The 16819-nt window shown below is 40.1% G+C and overlaps 1 protein-coding gene across 5 annotated transcripts in view; it reads left to right on the top strand.

Moving 5' to 3' along the window:
- The window catches only part of LOC124555207 (GATOR complex protein NPRL2), a 163376-nt gene that overhangs the window by 48423 nt on the left and 98134 nt on the right, over positions 1-16819 (top strand). For all 5 annotated transcript variants that reach the window (XM_047129053.1, XM_047129054.1, XM_047129057.1 and 2 more), the window contains one exon: positions 1747-1838. In XM_047129053.1, the coding sequence (XP_046985009.1) occupies positions 1747-1838 (92 nt within the window). The remainder of the gene's footprint in view (positions 1-1746; positions 1839-16819) is intronic.

The following is a 16819-nucleotide window of genomic DNA, read 5'->3' on the forward strand; positions in this document are numbered from 1 at the left end:
ACTTAGACAGATTTTATACAAAGTATTGGAGAAGATTGAGATTTTTAATCATATATGCCAATTACATGTGCTTTTGCCCATATTTTGCGGGGTTTTAACATTTTCCTCAATTCTTCATTTCCGTCAGTTTTGCGTTTTTTATGTCAGGACCACAATAAAATGTAAAACAGGGGTTTCACTGTATCAGTTCTTTCATCTTTAGGATGTGTTGTGTTCGGTGATATAGTGGTAAAGCACATGCCTAGAAACAGAAAGCAGTGGGATCGAATCCCAGTCGTACCACAGAATATTTCGGTCCGCCTTCAAACCAAGTTTTCCCATCTCAGTGCTGTGAAGATTCATCAGATAGGATACATGATTGAGATTCCACATTAAAGTGTAGGTCCCCATTCCCCGATATGATTATTGTGGCAGATTAGGGACACAAAAGTCACCTAAGTGGAGTCCAATTGAAGATTTGCTCTAGGCCATTGAGTTCCATATTATTATTATTATTATTATTATTATTATTATTACTATTGCTTTGATCATCATCATTTAAATTAATTTTTCTCTAATATTGGTATAGTCACTCATATTTCTTTGGTAAATTCCATCTACTTAGATTTCCAACAGCTGTTCAGCACTACACCTCATTCTCAACTTGTAAACAAGATATGCTCATGTAGAGTATTCTCTCAGATTTGTGACTGGCTCGAAGAATTATTGAATAATAGAACCCAGTAAATTCTGTTGGGTGGTGAATATTCAATAGAAATGAATGTAATATATAAGCCTCAATGAAGCACAACAGGTCACTAGTGTTCTCAGTAGGCACAAATTATTTGTCAGAAAGGGTTAGCAATATTTTCATATTGTTCACTGCCAGTGCTGTAGGCAAGGGAAAGTATTGTTATTCAATGATTATCATAAGGAGATTCAGAACAACTTGCACAGAATTTCTACAAGATGTAATCAAATGTTCATTGGTCACAACAAATAAAAGAAGCCTGATGTTATCATATTATTAATTTAGTGGTAAACTTCTGGAGCCCATCACATTGTTTAAATAATTAGGATTGCTAAAAAGTGTTATTAAATGAGATGAACATACAAAATCTACTGTAGGGAATGTGAATGGAAAACTTAGATTTGTTGGAAGGGTTCTAGGAATAATGCTCCAGTATTTGGAATTCTTATCAAGTTGTCATGATTGCAGGTGTCAAACAAGAACTGTGTCGTGTTGGCATATGCTCATGGAACTGAAATGGGAATTGTGGAAGAAAGATGATATTGTTCTTTCAAAACTCAGTTGTATCAATTTTTCAAGTAGAGTCAAAGATAGGAAAAAGAATTTGAGCTTTGAAGTGTTACGTAGTCCATTTCTCTATGAAACTGATATGCGAGGAATTTTTTCTCACATTGTTGTCTTGTTGCATCAGCATATGTGATTGGTTCTTACAGAACATTGATGTCAGTCTTCTCATCCCATATTTAAATAAGATATTTAAATGTGTTCTTTGTACTAACACTGCATCTTTAACTCTGTTTTCCGTTTGGTAGTTACTTACATATATTCTTTCATGGTAATTTGTTCAAATATATAGGAGTTTTATTTTTGTTTTTAATTTTTTGTGGGGAGGGGCAATATTTATCTTCTGTTTTGTTTGTTTTGAAGCATTTGACTGCTTGAGAGTCTATTGTATACATCAATAAAAAAACTAGCTTCACAAATTTGTGGATATTGAAGATTTCTTTTTTTTCCAGGTTCCCGAGGATTATGTGTCAAAGGAAGTATTTGATGCAGTCAATGTGTACATTATTCCTAAGCCTCAGCTGCAAAGAAGCATCCTGACCATGTACGTTCATTAAGTAGTTTCACAAGCAGCTGCTGTTGCTGCAACTGGTACTACATTATTATTGTTGTTGTGATTTGCTCTTTATGTTAAAGCAGCTCATGTCACAGTCTTAAAAATTTAATATTGTGTTGTGTCCAGAATGAACCAGTCACCCCATAGGAAAGAGTGCAAATGAAACTTCCTGACTTACTCCCTGAAGTTATCTAATGGGCGAGGGCTTGCATGTAGACCTTTGCCTTTTATGTGCAGTGCTGTTACCAACTGATGTTACCAGGCACACATAAAAGCCCAGCTCAGTTTCCCGTAGCCAGTACCTTTTTTGTACCTCATGATACATAGTCTCAGTCTCTGAAGCAGTTGCAATACTGTTTGTGGTAGAAGTGAAATTGACATGAAAGCTGCTGCGTGATGTTAGATTGAAAGGTTTGCACCAGTCCATCTGCAACACAACATTTATTTGTAATACTGTCAATGTGTACAGGTTTCAACTAGTACTTGTCTATTTCCACCAAGATTAACATGAAACAAAGCTAATGCATACAGACAAAAATGATGCCAATAACCTAAGAAGAAACAATATTTTTGACTCCGTAATATTGTAACATTTTTTACAGTTTATCATAGTTTTTATTATAAACAGTAATGTATCAGATGTAATATACACTGAAATATCTCGGGATGAAGCCAGACTGAATGCTTTGAAAATATTTGGTCTATACACTCCAATTAAAATTACTTTGTAATTGATGTTTCAGTTTCAGTGAGTTGAGTGATAGGGGTCAGCCACCATTCAATCATAGTCCTTTCTCAAGTGCCACGTGCCATGCTGTGTTGCCTATTGTATAGATACATGTGGCGCCTCGTGAAGCATGGCTGGCAGATTGCCAGCAACACTGCCCCCCCCCCCCCCCTGTACCACTGCTGCCACTGCAGTGTATCAATCACAAAATAATTTTAGTTGCAGTGTAAGTTACAGGCATGAAGGTTTTTATACAGCAAGTCCCTTCAGACGATGTGCATGACTCAGTTTTTATTTTTTAGTTAATCATTTAATTTATTTATTTTTGTACATCAGTGTTTGTTGGAAAGATTCCCAGGGTGACTAAAATAAGACTGCCTTGGAAGATGCACATCAAACTCTAATAAAATTATTATATATTATTCAATTCATAAGTGACGTGGATTTTTATGCCTGATGGTATGTGGTATGTAAAGAAATGAAAAATTGGGGATCCAAATGTTCCTATACCACTCCTTTCAGTAATGTTAGAATTGAACATGTGCCGCTTGAGTTGAAATTTTAACTTATGATAACAGAAAATTTGTGAGGATGAAGATGTATGTCCTCCTTAATAATTTTCTGACACAACTATCTTATTATACTGACAGGCACGTTTGACCAGCATTTTAATTTTCTCATACTTTCCTGCTTGTTCTCTTTCACTTTAACCATGTTTTATTGTGTTCAGACATACTTAGTTTAGTTAGTTTTATAATGACCTCATTGCTGTTTAGATTCCTTGTCCACCCAACCTGTTATAGGGCCAGTTACTTTGACCACCCTCTATAAATCAGAATAAGGCTTGATCCTTATCATACTAACCTTCAGTCAATACCAGAAAGCTCTTTGGAGGTGGACTCCTTCTTCCAGTTCGCTGTGTAGTCTAGTTTAAAAATTCATTTTTATGAGGCTTATATTAGTTAGATCATTGTATTAAATATGAAGCGCTAAGTAAATGGACACTATGGATGTGTATTGCAGAGACATTCATAAGACAAGTATGTAGAATACATGAGTGTTTTAGCCCTCAACAAATATTACAGACAAAGTGGGGATCTTACCATTCTTGGTGAATGATGACCTAGCACACTGATTTAGTTGTTCCAGTGCTACCAGTTATTCAGTTATTACATCCAGCAATGAATAACAGTCTCTTACACAGGTCAGGGAGATAGTTTGAATTTATTCTGACCGAAACCTCTTGCTTTTTCTCCCTCCTTGTCATCAGAAGAATATCCGAGTTGCTTCGATGAGTACGATTTAACTGGTGTTCGGCTGAAGTAAGTCGATTTGATTGTGGTAACAGGCTGATCTGTAGTGTAGCTTCAGGCCTAGGTTAGGTTGTAAGGTGATAATTTGGTTTTGAGTTGATAAAGCTGAATGAATTTGAATTCTAAATAAAGATTGTGGTAACAGATTGACCCAATGTTTATGTTCACAACAGGTGTAATTGGTCGATATCAGCCAAACATAATATATACCATAATCATTTTAGCCATGCATGGTAACGCAACTGCTTCCAGGGTTGGGGAGTTGTGCCAGTCCCAGATCGAATCCACCCAGCAGATTAACTATGAGGAGTCGATGTGCCAGTCAGCCTGGATGTGGTTTTTAGGTGGTTTCCCACATACCACTAGGTGAATACTGGCTGGTTCCCATGTCCTTCCTCAGATACACACTATGCAGACATTTATAACACTTCCTCACACTTGAACATAGAATTTATTTTACATGCAGACAGACTAGGTACACTGCTTCTGTCGTAGGAGGTGCATAGGAGACTGGTGTCCTTAGTTATATGGTTTTCTTGAACACTTACTCAGCATCTGTTGTTTGTAGCTACATCCTTCCTGACTGGATAACATTTCTGAATCAAAGATGAGGTCTTCAAACTGGCAACATGCTGATAGAAAGTTCTCTGTAGAGCAAGGTCTTAGTCTCACAAGATCTTGTATTCTGACATGGCCCCACTATCTGAGCTGCCACTTATTAAGCAAGCATGCCTACTCACTGTAAAACTTATTTGTTTGGGACTTTTTCCCTTTGTGAGATCTGGAAGATTCTCTTGAGACAGTGGGTATGACAACTGTTGTGTTCTTATGTAGTCAAGGTTATGTAACATTCACTGCCATACAGTAAAATGCTTATTACATGGGTGCTGTATACTTCAAACATGATATTTTCTATTAGCAAATTATTACCCAAAGTCCTTTTCCTTGGTATGGCCACAACAGCTTCTGCTCATGTTATCCTGATGGTGAGCCAAGCATCCAACAACAGTTTACTGCTTATATAGGATTCTAAGTATGTGGAGCTATCTACCACCTCTATATGTTGTCCATTAATGGTAATGGATGGGCAAGTGTCTGTGATTTGCATAGTGATGTTGCATTTCTTTGTGCTGATGATAAGACCCAGCAATTGCATGTACCTGACAGCTGAGTAATGATATGTTGGACTGCAGTTAAATATGGACTACTAAAGTAGTGGTGTGAAAATGTAGGAGTCCTGTATAAGTACTTTAGTCACTTCCAGTTTTCTTTAAAGGGCACAGAAGTGAAAAGATCTTATGTTAAAATACATATCCTTAGTGCAGTCGTAAAAAGCTCAGAAGCAAGGAAAACAGTATCCCATAGTAATAGGAGCCAGTGCGCAGTATTCTGATAATAGCAAAGAGCTTAGTTTTTGCTTCCATTAACTAAGTCTGAACCCTCTACTTAATAAATGAATGTGGTTGTGATTGTTGATGATACTTCTCCTGAAGCTGGCTAAGAGAGTAGTTTATATCCAAAGTAGAACATCGAGCTCTGAAGCCATATAGTGATTTTGGATGAATACTGGACACAAAAGTGTGCAGTAATACTCGGCAGAAAAATTCCCAGTAGTTGCTGCAGTCGTTGCTTCATTTATAAAGAAGAGGTTTTAGCATTACAGGTGCTCTGCAGGATGTAACCCACTCCCAGCAAACCAATTTGTTTTTCTGATGTCCTTTATTCCAACTGCTGAGGTAGCAGAGCTGTATGATATCATGATGATGAGACGACTTGATGTCTATGTTCCTGTCAGTCTGGACATAATCTGGAATTGAAGGCTGCTGTTGTGCTGTTCATTTTGTTCTGACTTAAGTGACTGACCTGCATTTATTTCATTAATGTGAGCCTTTGTTTTTTGCTGGCAACCAGGGAGCGATTGTGTCACAGTCATTATTATGCCACCTGAATGTTATGATTATTCTGACATTGATGTGTACAAGGCACGACTCTGCACTGATTCACCAGAACGGAAATGACACAATTGACAATGCTGTTCTCAATTGATAATAGCAGTCTTCCAAACTACATCCAGTTCTTTAGTGTTGGACTGTCAGGACTATGACCACAATACTTTAACAACTTGCAGTGAGGAATGATGGAGAGATATTCATAGTGTATTTGATTTGTTGTTGTTGGACACAACACATTCAAACATGAAGTTATTTTAAGCAGTATCACACAAGCAAGATTAGTACAGTGATCTCCCCAAGATGCTACTAACCTGACCCGGGATTTAAATGTGAGTTAATGCAGATGGATAGGAAGATCAAATCTGTAATGTTCAGATGCAGTATTACTAGTGTCCTGCTTGGCATGGTCAATTCATTTAAATACCTGGCTGTAATGTTGCAAAGTGATATGAGGTGGAACAAGCATATGAGAACTGTGGTAGGGAAGATGAGTGGTCGACTTTTGTTTATTGGGAAGATTTTGGGAAAGGGTGGTTCATATGTAAAGACCACATATAGGATGCTGGTGTGACCTATTCTTGAGAACTGCTAGAGTAATTTGGATCTGTACCAGGTTGGACTGAAGGAAGACATCGAAGCAATTCAGAGATGGGCTGCTAGATTTGTTCCTGGTAGGTTTGAATGACACATAAGTGTTACAGAGATGCTTCAGGATCTCAAATAGGAAGCCCTGGAGGGAAGGCGACTTTCTTTTTGAGAAACACTAATGAGAAAATTTAGATAACCGGCATTTGAAGTACCCTCCACCACGCATCGTATGGTGGCTTGGTGAGTATCTATGTCGAAGTAGATATGTAGTGTAGATATGAGTGTCTAATCACCCACTCACACTTGCTGATTGAGTCCAAATAAGAGGCACTCCTAATATATTTAGAAGCAGAGTAGATGCAGGAGTTGCTGAGAGATGTGGTATGTCTTCTAATTGTCTTAAAGGATCCACTCCAGGTTTGCTTTTGGGCTATACCCACTTCACCTTCACTCCTCCCAGAGTCACCCCAAGGACGTACAGAAAGTCTTTGGAGTTACTCTCTATTGGTTCATATGTGTCTGTTATCAGAAATGTACCCACGCTGTTCCCTATATGACACATTCTCTCCACTGTAGCATAGTCCTTCTTCTCAACTATGAATACTGTTGAGAGCTTTCCTTTTGACCCCAAACTGGGATATGTACCAGATCCTACACTCCAGAGCATTGTGCTTATGAAATTTACATGGGCAGGGTCACCAATCTTTTGAATGCAGCTACATCTGAAAAGCAATAGTTTTCTTGTACTCAGTTTTGAAGGCTGACAGTAAAGAACAAATACTTGGAAGCCTGTATATTGAATTCTCTTTTTTACAAGTTATATAAAAAAAAAACACATTCCTCTCACTAGCTTAGGTAGCCAACATAATACATGCTTACCTACAGGTAGGCAGAACACAACATGATGTAATTTGAGTAGAAACCGTTACTTGCCAGAGAATTGCAATTAAATGATTAGACATTAGCACTTACTTCTTGTAAAATACTTACAGTTTTGTTTACTAAATTGTTTAAAATCCTAAATCTTCTGTTATCAAGATGTAAATACAGTATGTATGGTCATCAGCAGTTCATTTGCTCAATTTCTTGTTGTTCAAGCATCCGACACAGCTGATGTGACGGCTGATTAGTGTATGTCATCCACAGTTCTCTACTGTTGAATGTAGTTGGTAGATCTGTATTCAGCTTGGTAGGCAGTCTTCTGTCTTTATAATTCTGTATGTGGATTATTGTGGGATAGCAGTGGTTTGTGCTGCTTCTGAAACACTGGGTATATTGCATTAATTGTTTGGGTATGAGCATGATGGTGATAGCATTGATAATACACTGTGTGTTAAGGTGATTCTGTTGGATCTAGGTGGTAATGTTGTGTTCTTTGGTTGGGTCACCTCTTAGTGCATCAACATCTGTCCGATGATGGTCAAGTTGGCAATTGATGGGACAGGCTTATGTGAAGGGACCTGATGAAGAGAATCCCACAACTTAGGGTAGGGAGGGCTGTTCTTTCCCAAGAAGCTCCACCAGCAGTGGTTGGGTTTAGTTATAGCAACCCCATGTTTCCCAATCTGGGGTCTGACTAGTGCTGCTAGGCTGCTTGTACCATAAAGTCTGGGCATACTTCAGGGACCATTGTTAGGTGCAGCAGTGGAACCACTTCGCTCCCTGGACTGTGAGGAAGGCACACACTTCTATAAAAGAACCCTAAATCTCAGGTTGTGCTACTTGCTGATTGGGTGACTGGTTGTCGAGGTAAAAGTCTCTAGTGGGCAACCTCTGGGGCACCTGCTGCTACCCAGTTGTAAAAGGCTTGCTCAGGCATGCGGGTCTCTGCACGGATAAAAATTTGTTTCCCTAGCAGCTCACGTGATTCCTCTGGAGCAACCTCAACTCCTATGTACCCCTGGTGGGATGTGTATACCATCAGTACCCCCACTTAGCGAAGGGAGCTCAGATGGTCAGTCTAACAAAACAGTTTAATTACAGAGCACTAGTCTGTCATAACACTCTTAATCATAATCAAGAGAGCAGAGGGAATCTCTGATATCATCTCCCTTTTCTGTACTCACAAGGGGTTACAGGGTATTGCTGGAGCCTTAAAATTGTTAAACAACTTTGTAAAGCACACTTCTAGTTGAAAATACCAGGTCACACCAAGTATTTTAAACTTCTGGGATGCAAGACCTTAGTTGACTGCGCTACTGAATTGTATAACATCTGTAACTTCTATAAAGGCATGGGTAGATGCGGCAATATAATGGAGATGGAACCTTTGGAACTGCGTTAAGAATTAAAAAACTGGGGTGTCAAGAAAGTGCAGAACTATGTGGAGAGTCAATGGCAAATTGGAAGAAACTGCAACATTTATTCTAATCTTCAACATTCCAAAATTAGCTGAACATATTCGTGCAGGCTATATCTGCCGTAAGGTTGACAGTTTGTTCCCAACCCAGTGCAATGGTTTAAATGCCAAAGATTTGGTCATACCACTAAGGCATGTAACATTAGGACTACATGTGGAAATTAAGAAGTCAATCTTCAAGTGTAATGCCCTCACATAAACCCAGACTGCAGATTCAAGTAAGAGTACATGAGGTGGAAAATTACATGGGCCTCCAAAACTATTCGAAAGGTGTCAGTTGTGGCCTTCGAACCTCAGCCAGAGGCCCACTAAGCCATCCCCTCTACAACTATCGCTTTCCATAAGTACGAAAAAAGTCACACAAGAAGTTGCTCAAAATTGAAGAAAGTGGCAGTTAAACCATTGGATCGGTGAACTCTCTCCCTTTCCGATGGTGATATTGTTGTTGAGGGTATTAATGTTCCACTTGACCCCTAAATCACTGGTGCTGAGAGAGAACAAGTATAGCTATTGCTAATCAGTGGCTCCCACAGGGACTTCTGTATTTCTGTTGAACTTAAATGGATACCGATTGTGTTTAGAAAAATTGCAGTTCGTGGCCCACAAGAGGCCTTTCTGCATCTGTTTGCACATTTTAAACTCACATGCTTGCATTAAGGGGCTAACACCCCCACAGGAAGGGCAGCCTTACTGGGGACAGGGCTAAGGGTAGGATGACTGTTTTTGTCAATGACAGATGTCACTTCTCTGCTGTCCCTCTTACCACAGCCATACAAGTGGTTACAATGCAAGTTCTTACACCAGCGAAGATCACAGTGTGTCCTTTATATTTTCTACCTCACTATCCGTAGGCTGCAGATGCACTGACAGATATCTTCTGTGTATTCCCCTGTCCATTCCTCCTCATGGGTGACTTCAATGCACTCAATGTGCTGTGGGGCTGAGCTACATGACCCAGGGGTCGAATTATTGAGCACGTTGCTCATTGAGAGATCATCTGCCATTTGAACTCTGGTCACATGACACAGCTTTCTACAGCTGAAGAGGCATTTTCAGCTACTGACCTTCATTTTTACTCCCCAGTTATTGCAGACTCAGTTCAGTGGGAAGTTACCACAGATTTGCATTCTAATGACCATTTTCCGGTATGGATCCACCTGCTGAGTTAGACAGTGGTCGACAGGAGACCGAAAGCTGGATTCTTCAAAGGGCAAGTTGGTTGTGGTACAGTCAGCAGGTAGTCTTCAAACAACACGAAAGTCTCCTGGAGATGGTGAACCAGATCACCTATGTGATTCTCTGAGCTGCTGCCAATTTCATTGCCCAGTCTAGCAGCTACCTCAGACAACAGCCTGTTCATTGATGGAATGTCACTTGGCAGTCATAGGGAGCCATGCAGCTTTGCGGAAATTCAAACCCCATCCGGCTACAGAATATCTTCATGCCATCAAGTCTGTGAGAACGCTATTGAGGCAAGTGATAGAAGAGGAACCCCTGGAAGAAATTCGTAATTTTCATTAATAAATCCACTTTCACTGTATGTGTTTGGGAATCAATAAGGTAGATTTCAGGCAAGGGCGAAACCTCCCCTTACAGCCTGGTTGAGAAATGGAGTCTTGGTGAGTCTGCCTAAAGATATGACTTAGTTTTCAGCTGAATACTTTTTTACTATCCCTGCATTATCTGGACAAACTCCTGAGTTCCAGATGTTCCATAGGTCTGTGGAGAGGAGGCAGCTACACTACTTCTTGTGTAATGAAGTCTACAGTCTTCTGTTCTCCAGAATCGGCTGTGTCCACAGTCAGAGAGGCTGCTCCAGGGCTAGATCTTTTATGTGGAACCAAAGGCAAGCTCCTACTGTGTTTGTCATATCTTGTTTGAAGGACAGTATTCTGCCACTTGGAAGGAGGCCATATTAATTATGTTATGGAAACCAAGCATGGATCGTACGAACTCTTAACAGTTTCCGGAGTGTAGTTCTTACCAGCTGTATGGGTAAGACTCTCAAGCACATGTTCAGTTGCTGTCTTGTCAGGCTCCTTCAATCCCAAGGTCACTTTTGTCACTCCCAGTGTTGTTTCAGGCACTGGTGGCCTGCTCTTTACAGCGTAATTGTAGTGGAGATGACGATATAGTAGTCCTTGTTATATTGAAACCATTTGTTTGGTGTGGTTTTTGACCTGGAAAAGCATACAACACCATTTGGAGGTTCAACATTCTTTGCTAACATCACAAGGTACACAGATTTGTTAAAATGTAATCTAGAGTACAAGTTTTGTTGTACTGCATCCATTTTAAAATCACGTGAGCCTCTGAATATGCCGAGGTGGAAATTTGTTCCATCCCTGGCCGTGAGTGTTTGGAGATCTGATATAGCCAGATATGTGAAACGGTCAGTTGTGTGTATCCTAAATGGCGTGGTTGCATGGTACAACATTCTTCGCTAACTTCACGCATGGGGGGGGGGGGGGGGGGGGGGCTGGGTCTATGTGGACATCTGCCACTAGTTATCCAGTCCTTCCTCAAGGAGATGTGCTTTCACATCACATTAGTGATACCCTGTATGACTACTGTGTTCAGGAGAATGGTGTCTCCCAAGGCATAGTATTCAGTGTCACACTGCTTCCAGTCACTATCAGCGGCATCTCCTCTGCAGTTAGGAGCCCTGTTAATGTGTATGATTTCACAACCTCTTACTCTTCCTCTTCCTCTGATATTATGACAACAATGAGACAACTGCAGCTGAATGCCAGGAGGCTGGAAGCTTATTTCAAAAAAACTGGTTTTATGTTCGCCAGAGAAGACCATATGTGTCAATTTTAACCCTACTCATTGGAATTTTTACTAACCAGAGCTCACGATGGAGGACAATCTATCAAATCTTGAGGACAATGTGCACTTTTTGAGCCTACTATTTGACACTAAATTAACTTGGCTCCCACACCTCAAAGACCTGCAAACAAAGAAACTCAAATTATTGAATAACTTTAAAAGCCTCAGCAGAAAGATGTGGGGTGCTGATAAGTCCTGCCTCCTACAGTTTTATAGGGGATTTGTCAGATCACAAATAGATCATGGCCCTTTGGATTATGGGGCAGCACATACTTCCTATCTGAAGTTGTTGGATGCTGTCTACTATGAGTGAATTCAGATATCAGCTGAAGTGTAACAGACCAGCTCATTTCAGAGTCTATGTGCAGGGGCTGTTGAGCCACCACTCTGAATGTGGTGGCACTTCATTATGGCCCAACAGGCCTAGAAAATCGTAGCATTGCCTCAGTCATTAATGCATACTGTAGTGCCGCATTCCATTCGAACTGATAGCAGCTGTTCAGGAAATGGCCCCATGCGACCAAATCCTTCAGGATACATGCTGCTGACTGTCTTACATGTCTGAATATATCATACCTCTGAATACACAGCCAAAGATGGAAAAAAATGCCACTTTTGCGTCTTCAGAGGCCCAACATGATTTTAAGCTTGATACAGTACAAAAAAAACTTGTACTACAGATTACGTTTTTACAAAACTGTTTTCTTTAGTTGTAAGCACGTACCAAGGTTTTATGATTTCTATACAGATGGCTCCCAGCAAGCAAATGCCCTTCATTTTTCGTCTGTTTTCCCTGGTAGGGCTTTCAAAGTGCACTTTTTGGAACACTTTGCAAATTATGATGCAGTTATATGGCATTATGATGGCACTGGACAGGATTCAAAGGTGTCAGTACAAAGTTTCTCATTGGCTCCGATGCTGTGTGTGCTGAAAGCAGTCTGCTGCATGCATCCAGTAGACAGATTGATTCCGATTATCCATGTCACCTTGCAGCAGATCCAATATCAAGGCAAGGAGGCAGTTTTTTGCTGGGTACCTTGCATACGTAGGTATATGGAGTAATGGTACAGCTGACAAGGCAGTCAAAGGAGCATGTATTGATGGCGTTGAGCTTCAGTGTGCTGTTCCCTTACATGCCTTCATCTCATTATCTGAGAGAAGAATCGTGGGTCACTGGAAAGCCAAACATTTACAAGTGGCACGCAGCAAACTGCAGTCACATAGGTCTGGTGGGACTTGGAAGGGACTGCTTCTTACCAGATTGCACACAGATCATTGCCCACTAACACACAGTTACCTCCTCTGGGTGTATGATCCACCAATCTGTGAAGTTTGTGGTGTGCCATTTTCTGTTAAGCATGCTTTCGCTATGTGTGTTTTGTTTACTGGCATTAGAGCAGCCTTCAGTTTGGCTGGAAATAAGCCCACCATCCTTGCTGATACTACTGCAACTTTTTTTTACTGTCGGACCTATCCCTAAAATGCTGGGGAGAGAAGATCAGCTTGCTCTGGATGTGTATCTTGCCCAAGCAGTTTGCCATTTTTATTAATCAGTTTTCATGCATTATAAGAAACTCTGCCTGTGGGGATAGCTTTTGTCTTCATTTCCCCCCTCCCCATAAACGTCATGTTGACAGTCCGTATCGTAAGACTGCTGATGATGATGCTGTTGAGCAACCATGCTCGATATCATCATTTTCAGTTGGATGCAGGACAGCTCCAAATGCTGATTAACTTTGTTGTCTTGTGGTTATAAAAGTTACCTGAAATGTGGGCAAACTAGTTTCAGTGGCATTATCATTTGAAATTTAATGCTTCATATTGGAAGTCTGACTGTGGTGCTTGTGTTCGCACAAACTGCTTGATGCATGTCTTTCCATTAAAGTCCATCAGTATAGCCTCTTTGGTCTTGGGGAGCAACTGCTCTTGACTTCCTTCTCTCCCATTCGAGCGTCTCACACCCGAATGTCCTGGCAGTCTACGCTGGTTGCCCAGTCATTACTCTGTCACCTGCTGAAGAATCGAGGTGTGTGAGCATCAGGCGAAGGATGGTGTAAAAGTGAAACTTAATTCAAAAGAATATATCCTGAGTGCAAAAGACTGTTGTTATAGCAGAGATTGAGAGAGATTTTCATTAGTGACTGATAAGAAAATTAATCGTGCTGGCCTGTACTTACTGTGGCAGGTGCTTTGCTCTCCTGTCATACAGACCCACCTTGGCATAACTGAAGGTACATGTCTGCAGAACATGACAGAGTACAAGGTGTAAAACATTATCAGTTTCAGTAAAGTTACAGTAACTAAAAAGTGTGTAGAAGTGTTTGCCAGATACCTTTGTTGATTTACATTATCAGGTGGTGGATTTCGCAGTTTGTCCAGAGCATGTAAATGCTGGTTCAGAATTGGGAGATTTGAAAGTCTCAAACATTTTGCCTCATTATATGCCAGTAGCATAAAACATTGAAAGACCAGCTGATGAAATAGGGTGAGTATGATGCACAGTTGTGCGCAGCCCATAGGCACGAATGCGTGTGTATCTACAGTGGACATCTGGACCAGTACATAACAGAAAATTGTTACTTATCTATTGCTGTGCACTTTATTTAATAAGATTAGGCACTGTGAAATACGGTATTGGTGACAGCTCACTTTTTTGAGAAGAAAAAATCTAAAACTGTGTTGAGGGAACATTTATCTTAGAATTAAATTCCCAGCATCTTAATAAAATTTCATTTGTCATGAAGGTGCTAATATATGCAAGGCATTGCAATCATTTCAGCATTATGCATGCTTTGAATGCAGTCCTGAAATACATTTTTGATTATTATTTTAAAAATGAGGTTGCAGTGGTACATTACACAGTTTATGTGGCCAGGGGTATTGTCTGTTTTATAAAGAAAACTGGCAATGTGAATGCAATACAAAAGAGAGAAGAAGAAAAAAAGAAAGAAAAACAAACAAGAAATGGGTACTAGATGGAACTGCTTGTTTAGAGTGTTACTGTGTAGTTAGGTAGTATGATAACACCGTGGAAATGCATGCAGAAGTGTGGGGGTCACTGAAAAATTTACTGGTTACTACAACAATGTTACAAAGCCTTTCAAAGATGCAACACAAAGTGCTTGAAGGCTAGAAGTATCCTACAGCTCAGTTTGTTTTGTTACCTGTGCGTAAACTGAAAGGTCATTGCAACACATAACCTAACGATACAGAGGTACATTTCAATTACTGTAGACCCAGGTTTCTTGTTTAATACGTGCTGCGTGTCCAGCAAATGAAAATTGTATTTAACTGCAAAGTGCCGGTTTCGGTGTCACTGGTTTTTAACAGTACAGTCCAACTGTCCCATTATTGTCTTTTAACTGTAGATATGATGAGTGCGGAAAAAGGGCTATCTCTATCTCGGAGGAAAAACTAAATTTTCAGATGGTGCACAGAGTAGCAACATTACTGTGGCTGCCCTTCAGGTTATGAAGAATGATGACCTTCTATGATAGAGATGAGACATTAAATACTGTTCATCAAATTTGTAATGAAATAACAGTTCCAGATAAGCTAGGACAAATTTACTCTGTTTTTATGATAGGTCCGTCGAAGAATGTTAGTCATGCTCACCAGCCAAAAAATGAAGGCTCTGTTTTCGGAGTGACTAGACTGTGCACCACATTATGCTCAAACTACTGCAGAGATTGACTTGTATTTAACACGAATGGATGTTGGTGGCGATTACAAAGTGCTTGAAAAGTGGAAGCACAGCAGTAGCCTCTTTCCCAAACAAATCTGCCTTGTGAAAGAAATAGCAGTCAGCAGGGATTCTTATCTCGGAACACAAAGCAGAGTTCATCCAAAATGAGTCAGTGATATCCTGGCAATTCATTGTAATGATGATGATAATAGAGAATCCCCAACTGGGTAGATGCACGTGGTAATGTGACCTCTTCCAGGATGGGGAGGTTTGCCAGCTATGGATTATATCTGCCCAGCAGATTACTGATGGTGGGCTGATGTGCCAGCCAGCCTGCATGTGGTTGTTAGGCAGTTCCCCACATCCCACTAGTGAATTACAAGCTAGTTCCCATGTTCTGCATCAGATATACACTACGCAAACATTTGAGCACTACCTTACACTTTCAGAGTTTACTCTATTATATGTAAACAGATTGGATACGCTGCTTCTGTCGTCAGTGGTGAATAGGAGATTGATGATATTTGATGTTTGGTCTTCTTAAATAGTTACTCAGCATCAGAATAATTTTGGAGACAGTTTTGTTTATATTTGATTTCTAATTCCTTAGGTGGTAAAATTCAGATATGCACATTTCAATCAATAAAGCAGATGGTGTTATAAAAAACAGCAGTGTGATTTTTCATTCCAAGAACAACTATCATTACGTAAGTTGGTAGATACCTAGTTTTCTTGTGAAACTGTAAACGGTTTCCAGTTTTCATCATTGTATAAAGCAGCTATTCATTTATTGATCATAATGATGTCACTATTAGACACTACCATCCAGGAATATACATTTACTAAATTGATCTGAGTGTAGTTCCATCAGTTGATGGGAGTATGTCAAAAGCAACATCAGCCTGCAGGCACACAGACTATAATGGTCACAACAGCAGCATGGTGAGCTTGCCAGACTGGGTGCCCACTGCGCTTCCTGTAGTCTCTCATTTGACCACAACCTGCGTGCTCTGAGCATTCATACTCATGCACACCTTGCCTGATTGCAGTGTGATTGAGCGATTGTGACTGAGCAAAATGCCCAATTTGCAGACCTTCACTGTGTATGTCTTCTTGGGATCTCTTGGAGATATTCAAATATCCTATTTTTAAAAGTTTGTTTAGGGGGCATGCCATTTTGCTGACTTCACCGCTGAAATATCTGTAATACCTGACTGTACATGAAAAACTGCTGATCTTATCAGATTGAGGATGATTTTGAAGTACAGTTACTTTTGCTTAGTTCTGCTTTAATCTTGTTTTTGAAGTTGTGTGTCCTAAATAGGTTTCTTCTTTCAGGAGAAACTTAACATTTGTGTATTTGTAATTTGATGTTGTGCACTTCTAATTGCCCCACAGTTTCTCAAGACAACATAATAGATTGGCTGACAGAAGACCCACATATTACTGCTGTGTCATCCAGAGAAATGAGAAGTTTTTGATCGTACAGTCCCATCATTCCAGAACTCAGTGG

The sequence above is a fragment of the Schistocerca americana genome, chromosome X (genome assembly GCF_021461395.2).
Source record: "Schistocerca americana isolate TAMUIC-IGC-003095 chromosome X, iqSchAmer2.1, whole genome shotgun sequence".
NCBI classification, from domain to species: Eukaryota; Metazoa; Arthropoda; class Insecta; order Orthoptera; family Acrididae; genus Schistocerca; species Schistocerca americana.